General features: G+C 42.2%; 1 protein-coding gene across 1 annotated transcript in view; it reads right to left on the reverse strand.

Annotated features, from left to right (window-relative positions):
- The window catches only part of ASCC3 (activating signal cointegrator 1 complex subunit 3), a 144,730-nt gene that overhangs the window by 28,601 nt on the left and 93,954 nt on the right, over positions 1-22,175 (reverse strand). The window contains exons 31-36 of the mRNA XM_068160441.1: positions 17,451-17,588; positions 17,216-17,336; positions 13,944-14,076; positions 11,967-12,092; positions 5,623-5,734; positions 5,197-5,331 (exon numbers count right to left, since the gene is read on the reverse strand). Coding sequence (XP_068016542.1) covers positions 5,197-5,331; positions 5,623-5,734; positions 11,967-12,092; positions 13,944-14,076; positions 17,216-17,336; positions 17,451-17,588 — 765 coding nt within the window. The remainder of the gene's footprint in view (positions 1-5,196; positions 5,332-5,622; positions 5,735-11,966; positions 12,093-13,943; positions 14,077-17,215; positions 17,337-17,450; positions 17,589-22,175) is intronic.

Consider the following 22,175-nt stretch of genomic DNA (forward strand, 5'->3'; position numbering starts at 1 on the left):
AAAGAGAGGCACTCAGCTAAAGCACCTGGTAAAGAGCTGAGTTAAAAAAGAAAGAAGTGGAAAGAGAACTGATGATTAAGAGAGCTGCAGATATTTTGCCTTGGGTGTAAAGTTTTAAGAACTTCTTTTAAAAGACAAAGAAAGGAGAGATTTTCAGGACCAGATGTCTAGCAAGATCCCATTTGGATTTGAGCTACTTAAATTTGCAATCATGTATTTATACATCTAACAGAGCTTCTGTTTCCCCTAGAATCTGAAAATTAACTAGCTTTGTAGCATCTTTCTTGATCTGCCACCCGTGCCCTGAGGATTAGAGACTCCACCTGAGCTTGTTTTACAAGCATAACAGAAAAAATTAATCTCTGCTGGCAGTGATCCCACTGGGATACTGATGAATAATGATATCCCTCTCTTGCTGCCCTCTCAGTCCACTAGAAAAGCCACTCTAACCCAGCAACGTGGAAACCGTTGAAACCATTCCAGCTGTGGATTAGCAGGCAGTCAAGCATCCATCTGTTCTGTGTGAATCAGGAGAAAGCAAACATGCATTCTTACAGCTAAAGAAGCAGTGCAAATTAGCATCCTCTATGACTGCAGATAGTAACTACTGAGGCAATCATACACAAAAGTAAAAAGAAGCTATTGTCTATTGCTCGTGCTCTTTGCGTTCGCTCGCTGCCTTCGGCAAAGGATAAAGCAGTTGGAATTCTTCTCATTAACCTGCAGAATATTGGGATTTAGCTATGGTTAAGAGAAAATTTCTTAATATCATATCCATCAGTTGCACTTACAAACATTTTGGAGGCAGAGATGCTTACAGATGCTAAACAAATCGGAGCAAATGCAGCAGCATGCCTTCAGCTTGACAGGAGAAGGATTCCACAGACCTCTTGTGAGAGGTTTTTTAGCCATTTTCTCACCCTCTAAGGTGAGAAGAATAGACCTGAGCTCTTCTTTCTGAAAACCAGCAGTCTGAATAACCTCTGCTGGCTTGCTAGTCTTTGCCACTGCAAGGCAGAGAGGAGAGGCAGTGGGAAGTTGGCAAGAGGGCAGCACAATCAAATTGGCGATGCCTGATTTGACTCTGCCATGGGAAACAGGAGAATGATCTACTGCAACTTCAGGAGAGCTGCCCTCAAGCAGCATCCCAGATAAAATCACTTAGAAAAGTGCCTAATTTGATAGTTCTCACAGACAATTCCAACACTTTGCTGGATGCCTGGATGCCTGGCTGCCACTCATGCAGAAGAGAAGCTAATCTGCCGCTGTTTGTTCTCTCAAAGCAAGCTGACTGCGCTATCCCAAATTCACAACTATCCATATCAACTTCTGCAAGTGCTAAGGAAAGTTTTTGCCTTCAGACAGCAAGAACCCACCCATCTGTAATTTCTTCTGCCATTATGGCTACCTAAGTGTGAAATCAAGCAGCACCTTGTAAATACCAGGCAAATAATAGGAGCTTGGCTGAAAAGCTCAGCTGTGATAATACAGAACAGGAGCAGTTAAAATAAAATGCAACCTTCTCAAGCTAGGCAGGTTCCAATAGGAAAGGAAAAAGGAAAGAAAAGAATGAGACAAAGGAAGAATCTAAATGTAAATAGGAAAATACAAGTGTCAGATACTTCATTAAGGACTGAGCAGTAATCCTCTTACGTCCTACTATGCTAAAGGAACAATATCTGCTGGACAGCAGTCCTGTATGATGGAATTATTGCAGCCAAACCAATCCTTGGCCTGAAATTCCCATTTCAGCCAAAGCAGCAGCTACAAAATGCCATCCTCTTTCTTAATTATTCTGAGCAATAACTTCTTTGCTGACAGAGAAAAATGTTTGTGGCAGTGAGGCTGAGCTGGTGTCCCTCAGTGAACTGGGTTCTGTGCAAATTCAGCAGCAGTGTCACTGGCATGGAATGGTTCAGGTTGGAAGGGACCTTCAAGATCATCCAGCTCCTGTGCAACCTGCACTTGAGTCTATGGGCCTGTCCTGGCATTGGGGCTGGACTCAACAATCTCAGAGGTCCCTTCCAAACCCTAGATCCTGTGACATGATCTCCAGGGATGGGGACCCAACCACCTTCCTGGGCAACCCTTTCCTCTGTTCCACTACACTCATGGTGCAGAACTTACTCCTAACATCCAACCTAAATCTGCTCTTCTCTAGTAGATTAAAACCCCTTAATCCAAACCTCTATTTCTGAGCTCTTGAATGCATTTTGGCCTTTTTTCTGGTTTTGTTTCAAACCTTTGCTCCTTTTCCAGTGACACATTGACAATTTGGCAAAAACTTGGCTCTCCCCCATTTCAAACCCACAGCAGCACTGTTTCCTTTGTGAACATCACTCATGTCTGCCTTCCTTTTGTACATCAGACAACTTGTGAATGTCTGAAGGTTTGCAAGACTATGAACAAAGCCAACAGCAGCACCAGCAAGACGTGCCACATCCACAACCCCCTGCAGCTGCATGTGAGAAACGTTTTGGACACTAAAACAAGAGAGCTGAAAACTCAAACTGTTAAACCTGAGTGCTCCAAACTGAGTGCTCAGCAGAACAATCCCAATTATAATGATGTTTTGCAAGGCTAACAGGTCCTTTTGTAACTGCAGCTACAGCCTTCGGTTCCAGCATCATTAAGAGATTCTTCAAATTACTTTTTAAATATCCTTTTCCCTCAGGATTTTCACTTATACCTAATTAGACTACTTACCCCATGCCATGCAATTCCCCATGGCCAAAACTGCTAAATGCTTCACTGAGAAGGAGGAGGGCACCAGTGGAGCAAGGCAGATGCAATGTCATTGGTTAACAATAGAGGTGTGAAGCAACTGCCATAATTAGAAAACTCATTAATTCACAGTGTTTAAGGGGAAGGAAAAAAACCACCTCCTTGGCAATAACTCTGTTGAAAAGGCAGTTCTTTTCAACACTGCATCAGACTGGAAGGAAAAAAACCAAACCCACTTTGAATTTACACCTTAAACAAGGCAGAATAACAATTCCACAATTAGGAGAACCAAAGTCTGCATGGAAAGGAAGGCAAAGCTGTCAGCTATAATGGCATCCAGCATTCATGCATCCTTTCCATCCCTCACACTGACAAGTGACACATTTTGACACTTATATGATCTATTTTGAGTCTCATTCCTCTCAAGACTGTAAATGGACAAGTTCCATGACTGTATTTCCAGGGAAGGACAAAAAAAGAAATAATACAAAATAAAAAATCAGAAGGAATTAAATTAAGATTAATGAATTCTGAGTGCCACAATTCTGCCCAGCAGTAGGTTTTGCTTACAACACCAATATTTGCCACTTACCTTTGTGCCTCCTGGATGTAAGATGTTTAAACAGATTGAAATAGAGAAGCCCTGCTGCAAAACAGACAGCACCAAGTTCTGCTCCCACCATTCATCTTTTGCTTTATTTCAGACTGGAGATTAGGAAGAAATTCTTCCCAGTGAGGGTGGGGAGACATTGGAACAGGTTGCCCAGGGAGGTTGTGGATGACCTTTCCCTGAAGGTGCTCAAGCCCAGGCTGGATGAGGCCTTGAGCAACCTGGGCTGGTGGGAGGTGTTCCTGCTCATGAGAGCTGGCTGGAAGGGGATGATCTTTCAGGTCCCTTCCAACCCAAACCATTCCATGAATCTATGAATCTTGCAGGAGCTGCCCACTAGCTTAGTGCCATGAAAGGTCCCTCATCTCTGCTAATGCTGTTCTCAAACCTTTCCTCTCCACATTTCTGTGAAAAAAACCATAATCAAAAAATCTGAAGTTTCCAGGTGAAGCAAAATGTCTCTAAAGAGAAAAGGTTTTAAAGAGAGAGAGCAGCTGGGGTAAAGCTCCCACCTTGAATGCTCACCACGACAGTATTTAACTTCTGGTCACTTGTGGGTGTTTCTTTTGAAAGTGTCAATTGTTTCACCCACAGCACATCGAGGAATTGTCATTAATTACCATTTGGAGCTCAGCTGAAGACACTGAATTGCATTTCATGCAATTTGCAATGTTTCCTGACAACAGGACAACAGATCCTGCAGGGTCAGTGATAGCAATTCCCCTCTTTAGGTTATCTAACACTTTCCATTATCACAGATTACTGTGGTCTTTATTTCTGAGCTCTAACACTCTGAGTGTCTGCAGCAGGCCATTTAAATTTATCAGAGAGAAAGTCTCTGTGCTAGAGAAGTGGCTTTGCTGCTGTCACAAAATGCTGATCAGGTTTTCCTCAGATGCAAACTGTTCTACAGAAGCATTTGTATTCTGTATTTCTATTTTTCTCCTCAGAGAAATTTTGGCAGCATATCAAAACTCTAATGAATTCAAAAGCCACACAATAAACACTGGAAGATGGGGCTCTGGATGCTGAAATTAACACTTGAAAAGAACAAAATCATGTTCCTGTATCATGTGTGTGATACAACAGAAGCTAGAGTAACAAGAAATGAGTTTTCCTGGATAATATTCAGGCACTTCTTGGTATCAGATCCAGGGGTACAAGTGGAATTAGACCATCTGGAAAAGGAAGACTTTGTAGCTCTAGTTACTTAAGTACTTAAAAAGGAAAAACAGGGTAAAGCTTGCTTCTTCCATGATGAAAATCCAACTGCATTGTTCCATTGTTCTAACTCTGAGCTCAGATTCATGCCCTTAAATCTTTTGCCTTGCCTTGCCCTTCCCTACTTAACAGCCACCAGACCAACTCTTTGAGCTGGGGTGATTGCAGGTTAGGACTTCAGGGACTGTGAGGTGGCTTGGAGAAGGAAAAGAAGGCATTTTAGGAAATGAGCCTTCCCTGTGTCTCCCTCACATCTTGAAAAGCTCCTGCATCTTCCAGATCATCCCAGTGCAAAGTGATGGCCCTGCCACAGATGTAGGATGTTGATTTGCTGTCACTGCTCTGATACTTGACTGCTTGTACCTAACTTACTTAGAAAAAAACCCCAAACAAATATCAGATTTATATAGACCCTGAGCATTATAAAGGGACAGCAGAAGAGAAGCAAGTTGTTGTACTGATAGATGAAACACATGAAACATCAAAACTGCTTCAGGCACAGTACTCAAAGCAACAAAACATGAAATTCCAGGTCGGGGAGGAAAGGCTTCTGTCCATTTCAGGGCTTTTCATTAAAGGGCTTTCCCAACTGAAACAATTGCATGATTGTATGTTTCAGCTGAGGAACTACCAACACTTACTGTCAGAATTAAGAGCAATTCTTCAATGCTGCTTTCAGGTTTCAACTGATCTTTGAACATGCCAATAGTTGGATGCTTCAGGTAGTAATAGGAAGCGATGCGGCCGTACGTCAGGGGTTCAATGCTGCGGCTGTCCTGGTAGAAGAGGAATCAAATGAATCAAATGTACACAGTTCCTACATGGGCTGATGGAAGTCATTCAACAAAACTGTAAAATGTCTTAAGACTACTTTATAAGAGAGCAAAAACTATTTAGCAGCACCATTTAGCTGCAATCCCAATGAAACTCAGGTTTCAGCACAGGTCCTACAAATAACTCTGAGGGCAAACTCTCTAACACCTCAGATCTGGAGTGTGAGTCTTGCTGCTCCCAGCTTTCAGGAGCTTGTATCTTACTAGGTCTTGTAAGGCACAGATGAGTCTTACCTCCCCAATTTCAATGCAGTAGGAGCATTCCAAATCATAGAGGGATTTCTCAACGAGGCTTGAGAGGTACTTATTCATCGTGTCGTGGCTCACATCATCCAAGTTATAGTAACTAGAGAAATTGAAACCAAATGCATTTACTTTTTACAGTCTGAAGATGTTTAACAATAACATCTTGTAGGAAAAGGCTGCTGTAGTGTACACAGATCCTTGGAACAGCAAATATCCCCATTCAGCAATTAAACACAACTATTCCCTTATACAGCCTAATGAGAAATTGATGATTTGTGGGAGCAGCCAAGATAATGCAAGCCTGTGCATATGGAAAGCTGGCAAAGTAGCTATTAATAGAAAGGTTGAGACAAAGAGGACTGCACTGCCTAGATTCAGTTAGAGGGACAATTTCCCCTGGTTCCACATTTTCCAAAGGTGTGCTTGCAGAGTGATATTCATCTGAAGGATTTTATAGCTCTGCTGCAGGGTGAGGGGAAGAGCTGGAAACAAAACAAGAACTTTTGACAACCAGTTTGGTTGTTGATGCTATATTTGGGCAGATGAATCCTGTTCTCTGCTTGAAGCTCTGTTTGATTTATTGTCATGTGTCTGTCAGCAAATTTCATGAGATTGAGTTGCATTTTGCATGTCACTACTGTTTTATTAACAGAATCTGATTTGTGTTGTTATTTTCTTAAGCAGGGCATTTGGACATTTATCTTTTTGAGCAGCAACAGCACAGCTGAAAAAAGCCTGCATGCTTACGAGCAATCCCCAGATTTCCCCCCCTTTGTCATTCAGCCCAAATGATGAGGTTAATTCTCTGATCTTTGGATGTTCACTAATAATGGGGTAAATCACACAATGGCTCAGGTTGGAAGGGACCTCAGAGATCATATCCTCCAACCTCCCCACCATGGGCAGGGACACCTCTCAACGAGATTTTGTTGCCCAAAACCTCATCCAACCTGGCCTTGAACATCCCCAGGGAGGAGGTAGCCACAGCCTCCCTGGGCAGCCTGTGCCAGAGTCTCACCACCCTCCTGCTGAAGAACTCCTTCCTCAGCTCCAGTCTAACCCTGCTCTCCCCCAGCTTAATCCATTCCCCCTTGTCCTGTCTCTAGATGCCCTCAGGAAAAGCCTCTGTGCAGCCTTCCTGCAGGATCCCTTCAGGTCCTGGCAGGCAGCTCTGAGGTCCCCCTGGACCTTCTCTTCTCCAGGCTGAACACCCTCCTGCTGCTCCCTCAGCCTGTGCTCATAGCAGAGCTGCTCCAGGCCTTGGATCATCTTTGTGACCTCCTCTGGACTCCAACAGCTCTGTGCCCTTCTTATGCTGGGACCTAAAACTCTGCTGTCATGAGAAAAAGATTTAAAAAGGTCTATTCTGATGAGAGGAACCAGCTACAGTAGACACAATGGCGGTGGTGTGTTCAACTCCCTGATATTTTAGATGGGTTCATGCTGATCTCAAATATCACAGGCCCAGCTATTGTCCAACCCCTCCAAGAAATCTCTGTATTGACTAAAATGCTTTGTATCACCAGACTTAAGGAAAGGACAGCTGTCTGCAGCAAGAGCACTCTAACATGGTTCCCAATGCACCTTACATTTCATCAGTTCCCTTGCAAGTTTCCTGAGGTAACGCAGTAATGGCAAAAAAAAAAGATCAATATTTCCATCTGCACCTTTTTAGCTGCCTGCCATCTTATCAGCAAACACGTTTGGCTTCTGCTTATTAGCAGAAATTACCTGGTAACATTTATTTACCTTCTGAAAATAACTCAGCAAATTAACTCCACAACTCGTTGGAAGGCTGTGAGAAGATTTTGCTGGTTTATACATCAAAGCCACTAATGAGTCATTAGGATTTTTCTCTAAATTGAATGGAACTCTCCTGAAATGATGATAATTGAGGCACTTTGTTGTCATGGCATTCAGACCCTAGCATTTCAGCACTGCTGTTTGCAGTACCACAACACCGAGGATGAAGGGAGCTTGAGACAAAGGAAGAGGTACGGGCAACACTGACTTTCTTCTTGGAGGCTGCCACTGAAGAGTAATTCAAGCAGCCTGGATCTAGTTTGTAGCATTTCACACTGAAGGTGTGGTCACAAAAGTCATTAGCATGCCTTTTAAAAACGATGGGAAGTTTAATGCCTTTAGAAACCTTTACCTTGCTGATGTTTATCACTTCAGTACCAGCCCCAGTCAAAAAACTCATCACTTTTATCCAGCTGGTTTAGCCCTGTGCTATTAGAGATGCTCAGCTAATCACAGCGAGGAAAGGGCATGTAAAAATACAACTGGTGATTGAAACTGTAATTGATGACTGAAAACATGATTGATGATTGAAAACATGATTTATATTGTCTTGAAAATGGAACTGGTATTGTATTGAAAATATGACTGAAAAGAGAATTGATATTGCATTGAATAGATAATTGATATTGCATTGAAAAGAGATTGATATTGCATTGAAATGAGAATTGATATTGCATTGAAAAGAGATTGATATTGCATTGAAAAGAGAATTGATATTGCATTGAAAAGAGAATTAGTGATTGAAAATATGATTGGTGATTGAAAATATGGAACTGATATTGCATTGAAAAGAGAATTGATATTGCATTGAAAAGAGAATTGATATTGCATTGAAAAGAGAATTAGTGATTGAAAATATGGAACTGATATTGCATTGAAAAGAGAATTGATATTGCATTGAAAAGAGATTGATATTGCATTGAAAAGAGATTGATATTGCATTGAAAAGAGAATTAGTGATTGAAAATATGATTGGTGATTGAATATATAGAACTGATATTGCATTGAAAAGAGAATTGATATTGCATTGAAAAGAGATTGATATTGCATTGAAAAGAGAATTAGTGATTGAAAATATGATTGGTGATTGAAAATATGGAACTGATATTGCATTGAAAACAGACTTGGTGATTGAAAATACTGGTGATTGAAAATATGGAATTGATATTGCATTGAAAAGAGAATTGATAGTGTATTAAAAGTAGAATTAGTGATTGAAAATATTGGTGATTGAAAACATGGAATTGATATTGCCTTGAATATAGACTTGGTGATTGAAAATAGAATTGATATTGCATTGAAAATAGAATTGATAGTGTATTAAAAATATGATTGGTGATTGAAAATGGAATTGATGATTGAAAATATGGAGTTGATGATTGAAAATGGAATTGATACTGTATTGAAAATGGAATTGATATTGCTTTAAAAATAGCATTGATAAAATAGAATACAAATGTAAAGCCTAATGGATGAGAGCATCAGGCTGAGTTAATTTAATCAGCATTTATGTTACATTGCTCTCTCACCCCAGAAAACTTTGTAAGACTGACAGCAAGAGACAAAACCACCCCTTAATAATTCTGAGAGTGAATCCCTAAACCCAGAGCAAACTGATGCTCTGAGGGTGCCTGTTCACACACACTGACACACAGCTATCAGTGAGGGGAAGTTTACATTTGCTGAGTCCTGCTCTTTTTATTTTTACCAGAGTTGTAAATATCTAATTGCAAATTAAACAATATTAATGAAAAATAAATAAATAGAAAGCCCCCTTCCATGGTTTGCAATCTTGAGTGGAGTGGCAGCAGTGTGTTTTAACTACTATCTATAATGGCAGAAATACAATTTTGAGCACACCCACAGGAGCTTCTGGGTTGCTCAGTATATATTCCACTACCCCTCCCCTTAATAAAACAGCAAAGCTGTTCATCTAGAAAGCCTCTGCTAAAATCATTAGTGACAACAGAGCTGTCAGGACATCAGGCAGCATTGTGAATGCAGAGGCATAAATGGAAGCAGAATTTTGCATGGTGGTATGCTTCAAGGATAAAAACTGCCTGGGAGAGCTTCATAGAGGAACTCACACATTACCTAACTATTTAATTACAGATAAAGAATAAAAACAATGCAGTTTCATGCTCACTGCATTGAATCATCTAGTCATTATTTCCCCTCTGCTCTAAACAGACAGCCTCCCTTTCTACCAGCACACCATTTCATTTATTTCACAGTGAAGCCCAGTTTCACAATAATTGACTTGTCAGAAGCTCTAATTTATGAGGCTGGGCTCTGTCAGCCTTCTCCTATATTGGACTCAACCTGCACACAAGCAGGGTTGAATATTTACAATGCTGTTAACAGGTGCTGAGTTGTTTAATGATTCTAATAGCCAGAAGCGTACTGAGAAGCCAGCGGGATCACAATTACAGGCTGTTTGAACACAACAATTACTCGTCCCCTGAGAGGTGTGAAAGTCAAAGGCAGTTTTATCCTAACAGCATCTAGCACATGGGCTAGACAGGCTAACTTCCATTAGTAGTCCGTTGGGAAAAGGCAATAACAAACCCCCAGGTACCATAAAAATTTACAAAGTATGTAAAATTTAAATAATCCTGCAACCACAAAAACCCAGCCCCCAGCCCCCAGCCCCCAGCCCCATCCCTGAAGGAACTTGGACTGGCTTTTAAATGATGTGTTCATTTCAAACCCCAAACCTTGCAGAGCTTAGCAAGAACAACAGAACTGTGAAACATGAACTTATTTCTCCAGCCCAAGCAGCTCCTTTCTGCAAGCTAAGGAAGTGTGGAATTTCCTCAGCTGAGGACGACAGAGGGACGTGCAGGGACATAAAATGTAGATGAAGTTACCCCAAACATTTAGGATTTAATGTGAGTGGTGGCAATCATTTCCTGTTTAGCTTATGTAAACCTGACCTGAGATCTCGCTGGGAAATTTGTCATCAGCCTGGAAATGGTCCTGCTATAACTGTCAGTGCTGTGGAGTCATTTGTAACAGCACCACGGGTTTTATGTGCAGATTATACGGTGGCAACAGTGACACATGCCATGAAAATGGGGGGCAAGGGGGACAGAGTCAGCCAAAAATATTAAAGGGGAAAAAACCTCCAACTTGCTAGCCAGAAGGGCTTTGGAAACAAAGGCACAAAAAAGGATGAATTGACAGCATCCACCTGCTGGCAGGAAATGTGCTCTCTGAGACTTTACAGTCCTGAAAGCAGAATTAGCTTATGAACAAGTATGGGGGAAGCACAGGTAGCGACTCATGAAACAGGTTGCCCAGGGCGGTGCTTGGGGCCTCACCCCTGGAGATATTCAAAGTGGGGCTCAACAGGGCCCTGGGCAGCCTGATCTAGTTGAGGATACCCCCTGTTTACTGCAGAAGTGGTTGGACTAGATGACCTTCAGAGGTCCCTTCCAAGCCAGAACATTCTATGATTCTAAATCACTGCACTGCAGTCACCAATCACGTTTGCTGTCCTCAGCTAGTAGCCTTCAGCAGCTGCCATCTCCTAATGGTACCATGGAAATGGTACTGAGTTATGGTACAGCTGATGGACCAGAGACCCATGGACCAATGACCAACTCTTACATCTTACAGCATCTTACAGCTACCTGAAAAGGAGGTTGCATTGAGGTGGTCTCTTCTCCCCAGTATCAGGTGATAGGATGAGAGGCAATGGCCTGAAATTGTGCCAGGGGAGGGTTTGGTTGGAGATTAGAAAAATTTCCTTGCTTCAAGAGTGGTCAGAGATTGGGACAGGCTGCCCAGGGAGGTGGTGGGGTCCCCATGCCCGGAGGTGCTCAAGAAGCTGTAGATGTGGTGCTTCAGGACAGAGTTCAGTGGCCATGGTGGTTGGGTTATGGTGGGACTCGATGACCGTACAGGTCTTGTCTGACCTCAATGATTCCATGATCTACCCAAAGTAACGCTGGGGCAAAGGCAGGCTGCATTGCTGGAACTGCTCAGGATGATCTGCATCCCAGCTGGAGCTAGGCAGGATGATAACAATCACTGAAAATATTGCACACATGGCTTCACCAGGATAGCCTAATGGAGTAAACTTCATCACAGAGGAACAGCTGAGAGCTATTCTCTCATTTATTAGAAAAAGCCAAATCTTTATAGATTTCCTATAGAAAACTGAGCAGAACATAACAATGTGGTAGCTAAAAAACTAAAAAAAGGAACATATTATAACTACAATACCTAAAGGAATGTGATAATCTGGAGCTCCATTTTAGGGGTGCTGATGGAGCCCTCTCTTAAGGCTGGTTTCTGGTTGTAACTCAACTGTAAAGTTATCTGCCAAGAAAGGCATTTGTGTTTAGAGAAACAAACCTACCAAACAAATGTGCACACAAGTCCTGTTCCATGTGTGGGCCAGAAATGCTCCTGTGCTGGAGCCTGCTAAATATGCCAGGCTCCAAGAGCAGTGGGATCACCTTTGGACCAGCTCTACTCTCCAGGTACCTTTAGATGAAACTGCAGTTATCGTTTATACTCACGTTGGGTTCATGATAAGCCGACGGAAGAAGTAAGTCCAGGTGATATAATCCATTGCATCCTGCTTAGAAGTGATCGTTCCAGCAGCTATTTCGGCATTCAAGTGGTCAGCCAGCACTTCTAACAAGCTGGAGAACAGGAAACAAGAGGATTTGGCTGATATTTACAATCACAAAGACAGGTAATATATTCTGGAGAGTGAAGCATTAAAAGGTTTATTACTTTTAATCTGAAAATAGTCATCTTTTGTTAAAAGGGGAGAGGGGAGGAAGGGGGAATGTAATTGGGGGGTCAGTCATCTTCTTTACATGGTAGTGGAATGAAGCTCAAATCACTTTTTGATTGGAGCAAGAATGCACAAGCTGAAGTCATCCATGGAATGCACTCAGATGGAGCTACTCAGTGGTAACCTCTGCCTGCTATATGTTGACCATATGATCGTGCTGGGCGAGTGCAACCGAGAATCATATGGAAAGGCAAACAGGAAATGAAACAGTGGCAATAGCTTAGCTAATACTTGACAAATACTTCAGGGCTATTAAAATGACATCAAAACTGCTTCCCCCAGATTTTGCCTCACCTTCAACCCCAAACAGTCACCTCACCCAGAAAGATCTCAGCTCAGACACACAGAAGAATGAAAGCAGTTTAAAGTGATTCTTCCCAAGTGAAATGCTCTTTAGTGTCATTAAATGGAACAAAGACTTCCATTAGGATATCTAATGAGATCATGCCTGGCTAGAGTTCAGTCAGGGAATGGCAAATATCCTTAAGGATCAACCTAACTTTTCTTGGTATTTTCTTTTTCTATTGTTCTTGCCCTGTTGCTAAAAAAGTAAAGAGTAATTCTGTATGAGTAGCTCTTTTACTGCTCTGCACCAGTGATTGCAGGGTTCTGAAGGCAAGAACTGCAGATGTTCCACTCAGGTTGTCTGTCAGAAACTGGAGAGAGATCACTCAACAGAGATTTCCTAAGGAAGTGCTTTCTCTGTTGCTTCTAAGGTGCCATATCTCAGACACACAGTCAGGGAGAGCACAAGGCCTGGTACAGGAGTTGGGTACTCAAGTCTTACAACTCATACACAGACAATGGCTTTTAGCAACAACCTTTAATTAAAGATGAAGTTCAACTGTACAAATTGGAAATCCTACCCAAAGCTGACAAATCTGCTCTTTGGGAGAACAGATGGGAAAGCATTTCTAAGACTAAAACCTCTTCATAACTCCCCAAACAGTTTGTCTTTGAAGCTCTGGATCCTCTTACTTTGAATACTTGATCACAAGAGAGACCAAAACAACTCTGAGTTAGTTGGGTCACAACCTACATAGAACTTAATGAGATTGCTATAAATAAGGGCATCTGCATCTGAACATTCATCAAACAGTCTTTGTTTATAGAGAAAGATGGAATATATCAAACTACACACACAAAATGAACTACTGGAAACACAGCATCACAGAATTGGTAGGAAGGGGCCTCTAGAGGCACAGAACATTTCCAGCATGCCAAGCAGGAACAAGATGTGATTACTGCTGTTCTGCTGAGGACAGGATTTCTCTATTTAGCAATGAAGAGAGAGATTTCCCAGTCTGGGCCAGTGCCACACGGTCTCAATGCAGCATCAGCACCTGCAGGTATCATCAGCACTTGGGGAGGGACTTTTCACAAGGGCTTGTTTTGATAGGATGAAGGGGAATGGATTGAAGTTCGAGGAGGACAGATTTAGACTGGGAATTAGAAAGAAATTCTTTGCAGTGAGGCTGGGGAGGCACTGGAACAGGTTGCCCAGGGAGGCTGTGGTGTCCTCTCCCTGGAGGTGCTCGAGGCCAGGTTGGATGAAGCCTTGAGCAACCTGGGCTGGTGGGAGGTGTCCCTGTCCATGGGAGGGAGTTTAGAACTGGATGATCCTGAAGCTCCCTTCCAACCCACCCCATTCCCTGACTCTATGATTTTAATCACACTGCTCTCTTGACTTTACCTGGATTCCACTGGGAAGGGTTCATACAGGAACTTTTTGTAGAAGTCTTTCTTAATGTCATGGACCAGAATGACAGCTTTGCCTTGGTCATCAAACTGTGGTCTGCCAGCACGTCCCATCATCTGAAGCACATCTGCCCAAGAGACAATAACATAGCAACCCTTTCTTTGCTTGAATGTACAAATTGATATCTTTAGGACTGTATGAAGTGCAGCACAGGAGCTGGGGATTTCTTTGCCCTCCTGTGCCCTGTTTGCTTTAACACATCTCATTCTATTCTATCTCCCATACATTGATGAGGAACTTCTTCCCAGCAGAGACCATCTTCCTGCACACTTGAAGACCACCCACCACAACAGAATCTAAGCTTCCACCTCAGATAAATGTCCTCTACTCTCCTTCCTTTCCACATCCATCCCTCATTTGATCACATGGAATTAAAGACGATGAGAAAGGGAACTCCTGAAGCCTACAATGGCAATGGTTATTTCCCAGTGTTCAAGTATTTGACTTCACAATAGCAAAAGTTTCTTTAATGAGCTTTTCTGCTCTGTATGGTTTCCTTGGCCTTGAATATTTCTGAGAGGAAGACAAATCCTAATATATTTAGAGATAAAATGTAAAAGGGAAATGGAACACCACAACAGGTTGCCCAGGGAGCTAGTTGAGGCCCCATCCCTGGGGATATCCAAGGTGAGGCTGGACAAGGCTGTGAGCAAGCAGCTCTAGTGGAGGACATCCCTGCTGACTGCAGGGCGCTGGACTGGATGACCTTTGGAGGCCCTTTACAACCCAAACCATTCTGTGAATCTGTTTGACATTTGGAAAACAATGGGCTTCAGAATCAACATGCTTTTGGTCCAAGCTTCCTCAGGGAAGGAAAAGCCAGAGGCTGTAGGATGGACACAGCAGCAGCCCATAACAGGAGAAAGAGCCCAGGGTCCATAAACAGTTTTTAGTAACACATTTTCACTTCTACAGCCATGAGCTCTACAGACAGCACTGCTTTCTATCAGCTTATTCCTTTTGTTAATTGAGGAGAAAGATGCAAATGCAGCATGAAGCCAGCCTGAAGATGCTGTTAGTGGCAGGTGTGTGCACAGGAGGGTGTGCACTTGCTGTTCTAGTGTGGTGAATTCAATTGTGCACAATACCACAGAGGAAATGGATTTACCAAAAAGCCTCAGGAACTGATTTTTGCCAACCTCCACTGTGTCATTATCCAAACCCAGTGTTTTCTTTACTGAGTTTAAGTTGCTTGGCTGCTTTTAATCACTGGACTAAACTTCTGAAACGCTCAGTAAGGTCCAGCTGGCTGACTGAACGTCTGGTCACTGAGAAAAGGCCCTCCTCAAACCCTCCAGCTTCACTCAGAGAAGAGCTTGGACTCATTTTGAAATTACTGAACACTTCAGAATGATTCATTCTGCCCTCAGCTGCTTCCTTGGAGCCAAGTGCATTCCTGACACAGAAAGGTAACTTCAGCAGGAAGAAGCCATGGCAGAGGAGCGCAGGAACAACTGGAGGGCAGCGTTAAGGACATCAGGCATTGTGAAATTTTGGAGCTCTTTCAGAAAGAAATTCATTACATTGTCATTTTATTGCTGCTGCAAAACTGTGCTACCTATCCAGAGAACTTCCAGATGCAGAAATATTCTCTAGAAAGTTAAAAATAAAGATGCTGTAAGCAAGCCTCACCACATGTGCCTCCATGAAGCAAGGCCGCTGCATTCTCTGTTGCAGCGCAGACAACAAAACCTTAAATGCTTCCCCCACAGATGGTGCTGTTCCATCCACCCCCTCCCCCTCCCTATCTGACTGAAAATTCAGGAATTGGACAATCCCCCAGTGTCCAAGTCACCTGAATTCATAATGCACACTAAGCAGTGAAAGTAAAAGCATTCCCTAAAGCCTTTGGGAGTGCTTTTGCAACAGATTTCTAAAGCCTGCCCCAAGCCAGGACAGTCTTCAACAGCTTTGAGTTTCTGATTTCTACATTGTCTCTACTACTGATCTAAATTTTCTCTCTCAGTGATCTCTGACTGTCCCACAGATTCAACCTCACATTTAAAACTTCAGTTGATTTCTTTCCTCATCACTTTTCCCCAGGCAGTAATGAAGTCAGTTGTTCCTCCAGATGGGACGAGCGAGATCCTACTTCTCTGTCCTAAGCTTACATCAGCCCAAGCCTGTCACAAAACGTAAGTCTGTGTGGCTAAGCTTCCCAGGTCACTCCAGAATCTTTGGGCTGGAAAACGATCTCAAGTTCCCTGCAGAGCACTAACCACTAAATGAAGCCCTCTGATGGGTTATTGGGAGGAGTAACCCCTGCAGTATTTTCAGGTTTAGCTTTTGCTCATCAGTTAAGTTTCTCTTGCTGGAAGAACAGTGCATGGTGTAAAAGAGGTGAGCTCTTGATCTACACCACCAATACCACCTCGATCATTCTAGGTGGATCCCCATCTCTAGCATAGTATAGGATCATTTATTATAAACCTCCTCTTGTGAAGAGAAAGGAAAAACAGAACAGGAAACCTGGAACAAATTTAGCTTGCCCTCATTCTTCAAGCTCAGTACCATCCAGACAAATATTCTCCCTGTCTGAACTCTGAGAGAAGCTCTTCCAGGGCTCACTTTCCTACGCTTGGTAAAAACATTGCAGAGCAGTTTGAGAAGTGGATTTTCCTGGAGCGGGAAAGAGATAAAAATCCACATCAAGCCAGAAATCCAAATATTGGGTTTAGCTGCTTACTCCTGAAGTGTCACTTACTTGAAGTATCACTTAGACCACCGAAGACAGCAGAGCAGCGAAGGTGTTTTGGTTATTGTTATTTATGTTCTCATACATGTGTGACTCAGCTGCCGCACTTCAAACCAGGGCTGAGCTTACTGTTAAAAAGAGGTTTCTCTTTTGAAAAGCCTCCAAAACCAAACCAACAAATAAACAGAACGATTTGCATGCATGAAAACTTCCTCTTCTACAATTAACTAGGTAGCTAAATACGACTTTAGGTTGCCCCTTTTGGATGGCAGCCATCAAGGGAGCCGAGCAGGAAAAAAGATTTCCAGGACAGAAAGATTTTTGTCATCGCATAAAAGCTTCAGAGTTCTACAACTCGCTCTGAGTGAAGAAAGCCTCTCCTCAGCACCCCTAAGCCTCTCCTTCAAAGAGGTATTTTTAGTGATCACTTACTAAACAATTCAGATCATTTGCATATGCTTGAAGCAGACTTCAGCAGATGAGCATTTCCACAAGGCCCGCCCGTGAGTACCTGTGATGGGATAATCCACGTAGCGCCTTGTTTTCCCGTCGTAGTATTCTGTCCCTTTAACAATCACTAAATGGGCCGGAAAATTTACACCCCAAGCTAAGGTGCTGGTGGCAATAAGAACCTAAAACAGAAAGAAATATTAATGAGGGAGATGCAGCAACAACAACAACAAAAACCCCAACTTCTAAAATGCCCTGGGAAGCTCCGTAGGGCAGGATTCCAGGAGCAAACCTACCTGGATTTTGCAGTTCACAAAGAGCTCTTCCACCGTTTTCCTGTCCCTTTCATGCAGGCCTGCGTGGTGCATGCCTATTCCAAAAGCCAGGGTCAGCTTCAGATTGGAATCTCTGACAGTCACTATAATGTCATTCATCTGCAACAGGAAGAAGAGTTGCACGTTCTAAAGCAGACTGCTCAGAAATGCGAAGCTTTAAGGAGGGTCGGGTTTAGCTTTTGAGCTGCTTTTAGTTTTTAGCTAAAGGCTTGGCTTTAGCTTTCCAACTTTTTAGCTAAAGGGCTGGGTTTATTTTTTGTAACTTTTTAGCTAAAGGGCTGCTTTTAGCTTTTTTCTTCTTTTAGCTCAAGGGTTGTTTTCAGCTTTATAGCCTTTTTACTTCTAGCTAAAGGCTTGTTTTTACCCCCTTCCCCCCCTATTTTTTCTTTCTGTAAAGCAAAGATAATTTCTCAGTGCTGTTTTTGCAAGCACCAAACCAGTTTTCAGTCTCTGAACAGTCTGGTTTTAGGCTTAAAAAAAAGAAATAGGGGGCAACCCCCCCAAAAAAAATGCCCTCAAACAACAGCAACAAAATGAAATAGTAAATTAATGAGGGGAGCAGAGAGTGCACAGACAGGACTTTATTGACACACCAAGCAGTGCAAGACAAGGAAATGAAAACGCTGGAAATATCTTGACAGGTCTGGCAACTGCTGTGCATTCTGCTCCGTGTTTGTTTAATGCAATCCCCAGTATCAAAGGGGCTAGAAGTGGTACAGAAACAGCAAATCCTTGCAACCAGCAACACAATAACAGCCATGAACAAGAAGCCGGGCTAATGCCGGTGAAAAGGCGGGCAGGGCTCTTCAGCTGCAGGACTCTGCAGTAATTATGCAAGCTAAGCAGTTGCTTATTCACAGGCTTCAATACCAATTAATCTGATTTTTTTTGTTTATTTTTGAGTGTAAGTTTGTAGCTTGCAGACTCAAACCCTGCAGTGAAACCCCAGGTACAGTACGTGCCTTCATGCAGAACTTTTAGAAGCCCAGACATACAGCTACTTTTAAATTACTGCTATTACTCCCCCCCCCCCCCCCCCCAATCTCATGTTGGTGGCTACTCAGAATGATTTCAATTACTATAACTGTAACTCTATTTCTTGCCTATATTTTCAAGTAGTAAATTCCATAATATGCTCAACTATGTCTGCAGACAGCCTCTGTGAAAATCTCCTCACTAACAATGACCGAGAGCTTTGTAACTCCTGCCTCGTTTGCTGCCTTTACCTCGTTCTGTGGTTTTATTTCTAAGGCCATTTGTTATTTTATGTGATTTTAATATCATTATAGCCTGGAACTTCCAAAACCTCATCTCTTATTAATGGTTTCCTGGTGCCACCAGCAGTGGCATAATGATATTGCATATATGTGGGCAGCATCATTCATGGTTAACCCAGGAGTTACAGCCAAGTGTGGAGAAAAGAGGTAGTAGAGAAGAAGTTACTCGTGGTGACTGAAGAACGGGGACTGGGCACTTAGTCTCTTCTTGGACTCAGTGTCTCCAAGTACTGAGACACAAAACCTCCATGAGTGCTGTGGTATCTTCACTCCAAGGTGTTGCACTTCCAATGTTCAGAATTCTTCTCTTCTCTAAATGCTTCCCTGGGTTTTATCATTCTCAGACCTTCATGTTACTAAAATTATTCACATATCTAAACCCAAGGGACATCAATCACTGCTATTATATACATTAAAAACCCCACAATCCCTAACAGGGACAGAAGAGCCAGAGAATGTAATAGCCCACAGGACTTAAGAAATCAACAAACCACCAAAGAAGGGTGAGAAATTTTGCAGATCAAACAATTTTGTCAGGTTAAGCAAGTCACAAAGCATCAAAACAGGTCAATTTCTGAAGCAGTATTGACTAACAGAACCAGGACTGAGGGAAGTAAGGGAAAACACGGGAAAAAATACATTGCTCAAGCTCTGGGTTGGTCCAATCAATTTCATCTGCCAATGCAAGCTCCTAGGCTTCGTTTCCCCTCCCAACACAGTCACCTGGATGTTCCCCTGTTAGAGGATATGGGAAGTTTGTTGTACAACCTGAGAAAGGTTGCTTACAGAAGAAGAGAGTGAGAGGGACTAGATCACACTGAAAGGAAACAGAAAGAAAAAGCCACCAGTGAACTGAGAAGTGAAGAGGGGAGAGAAGCCTCTTTAGGAAAGGGAAAGAAGAGGGGCAGATAAGTAGAAGAAAGTAAAGAACTGAATGAAAGGAGGATATGTTAGAGGATAAAGTTTATCTATCTAGATGCGATCAGCAAACCTTTGATTTCTCTAATCACCATGCAGACATGTGACTGCAGTGTAGACAACATGAATTATAACCCATCTGAAATTCTTTTTGCTTCTAAGGCAAAAAATCCTCCAAACCACCAAAGCCCAGCTTGCCAAAAGCTCAGAACCTCTGCACTGTTTTCTGTGCAATGATGACCAGCAGCACACAGCACTAACTGTGCTTTTGAACCTATCGATGCCTTTTGTGCTATGGATTTATGAAGTGGTACTAGCACTGTGCAGTGCTGCAAGAGGCACTTGGAGAAACAAGAGTTACATTTGTATGGTTGACAGGGAGTGAAGGTGAAACAATAGGAAATGGCAAGGGGAAAATACCAGAAAAATAAAGAAAAAGTGCTGAGAGAGACACTTTGAGAAAGGAGAGTTAAAACTCTGCATCTGAAAGGGAGTTGAGGTGGAAAAGCAGGAAATGGCACTGGGGAAAATAGCAGGAAAATAAATGGAAAAAAAAGGAATGCATTTAGATTTTAACTCAATTTCTGCACCCAAAAGTTGATGAAAGATATTTATCACTGAACTAATATTTCTCCTCCCCACCAACTTTATGACACAAGGTTTGATGCAAAGGAACAAGCCACTTGCTAGTTACACCCCTGATGTAAAGGAACAAGCCACTTGCAATGCCATTTGTTTCCTTATTGAGATGAGCAGAATTTGCTGTGGGGAAGATAATGAATCTCAACTCCTTTTTCCTCTGGAAATTAGCTGCTTCGGATTAGTCTCTAGCAATTAGGCTGCTCCTTCAGCACAGGCAGTTTTACACTGGTGCTTAATTTCACTACAGAACCTAAGCTCAAATGTTTTGCCGTACAGTTGCCAGCATTACAAAAACACCCAACCAACCAACAACCCCAACCATCCTAAATTCACCCTGCTGGGGATTTATTCCAGCATGTTCTTCTTGCTTTTACAATCAGTGGTGGTTATTTCCCCCCCCACACCCCTGACTTGTATTACAGCAGTGCCTGTGGTGCTGTTAGTCGTACCTGCAAGGCAGTGTAATTTACCACAGGCAAACTACAGAACCCTTAGCAGGAGAGCTGGCACACGTGCTATAATCCTGTCATTTTAGCAGCAGGGACTCCCTGTCATTTTTAGCTGACCCCTTGCTTTCCCATAGATCAATGTAATAAACACAACTCTCTTACCCATAGGCACAAACCAAGGCTTGAAATTCTCATGGCAATTTACTAGAAAAAAAGCCCCAAAACACCAACAGCCAACAACCACCACTGCCAACTGTGTTATGTCAGGGCAATGGAAGAAGAGGAGCACCTTCTGTTAACGAATAATGGCACAATTAATAGGTTTATTAAGCAGAAACAGACACACCAGCATGAGGAGAACACAACTGTAATGCTTCTGCGTTGTTAGAACTTCACTGCTCTTTATCCTGATAAAAAAGCTGCAATGTTAACTCCTGAGAGGGGAAAGAAAGAGATTTTAAGAGCATATGAGGGTAAAGAAAGAGATTTTAAGACCACATGAGGGTAAAGAAAAAATACTTTAAAATCATAAGAGGGTATAGAATAGCTATTTTAAGATCGAAAGAGGGTAAAGGAAAGATATTTTAAGAGCATAAAGGGGTAAAGAAAAGAGATTTTGAGATCATGAGAGGGCAAAGAAAAGGTATTTAAAGATCATAAACGGGTAAAGGAAACATTTTATGTTAAAAACAGAAAAGAAAAAACCTCTTTTATCTTCAGGACAGAAAGAATTATGTATTTTACCTTAAGATCACGAGGGGAAAACTCTGAAGATCGTAAAAAGGGAAAGAAAAAAAACCAAAATTCTATCTTAAGATCATAGACAGGTAAAGAAAATCTATTTCATTTTGAGACCATAGACAGGTAAAGAAAATCTATTTCATTTTGAGACCATAAACAGGTAGGGAAAATCCCATTTTACCTTAAGATCATAAAAAGATAAGAAAATCTACTTTAAGATCCTGCAAAGGTAAAGAAAACCTATTTTAAGCTCCTGAGAAAGTAAAGAAAATCTATTTTAAGATGATAAAAAGCTAAAGAAAATCTCTTTTCTGCACAGAACAGAAAAAGGAGATTAAAAATAACCCAAAGAAATACACAGCCCTAACCCCCACCCCCTCCAACACAACCCTGATGCAGGGAGCTTAATGCAAGGCAGGGTTTTTGCCCTGGACTCCCAGCCAGGCAGGACTGGGTCCATGCAGAAAAGGTTTTGCTAAAGGTGGTTTATTTTTTTATCATTTATTTTTTATTGACACCCCCCAAATAAAAAAACAATCTCCTCCCCTGTGTTTCCCTAAGGTTAGGTTGGTTAGGAATAAATCTTGATTTAAAAACCAAACCAGCGAAACAACAAAACCGCAGCTCTGGAAAGCAGTCTGGGACCCCAAGAGCACTGC

This window comes from Melanerpes formicivorus, unplaced genomic scaffold, assembly GCF_026170545.1.
Source record: "Melanerpes formicivorus ecotype bairdi unplaced genomic scaffold, bMelFor1.0.p_v2 SCAF_50, whole genome shotgun sequence".
Classification (NCBI taxonomy): Eukaryota; Metazoa; Chordata; class Aves; order Piciformes; family Picidae; genus Melanerpes; species Melanerpes formicivorus.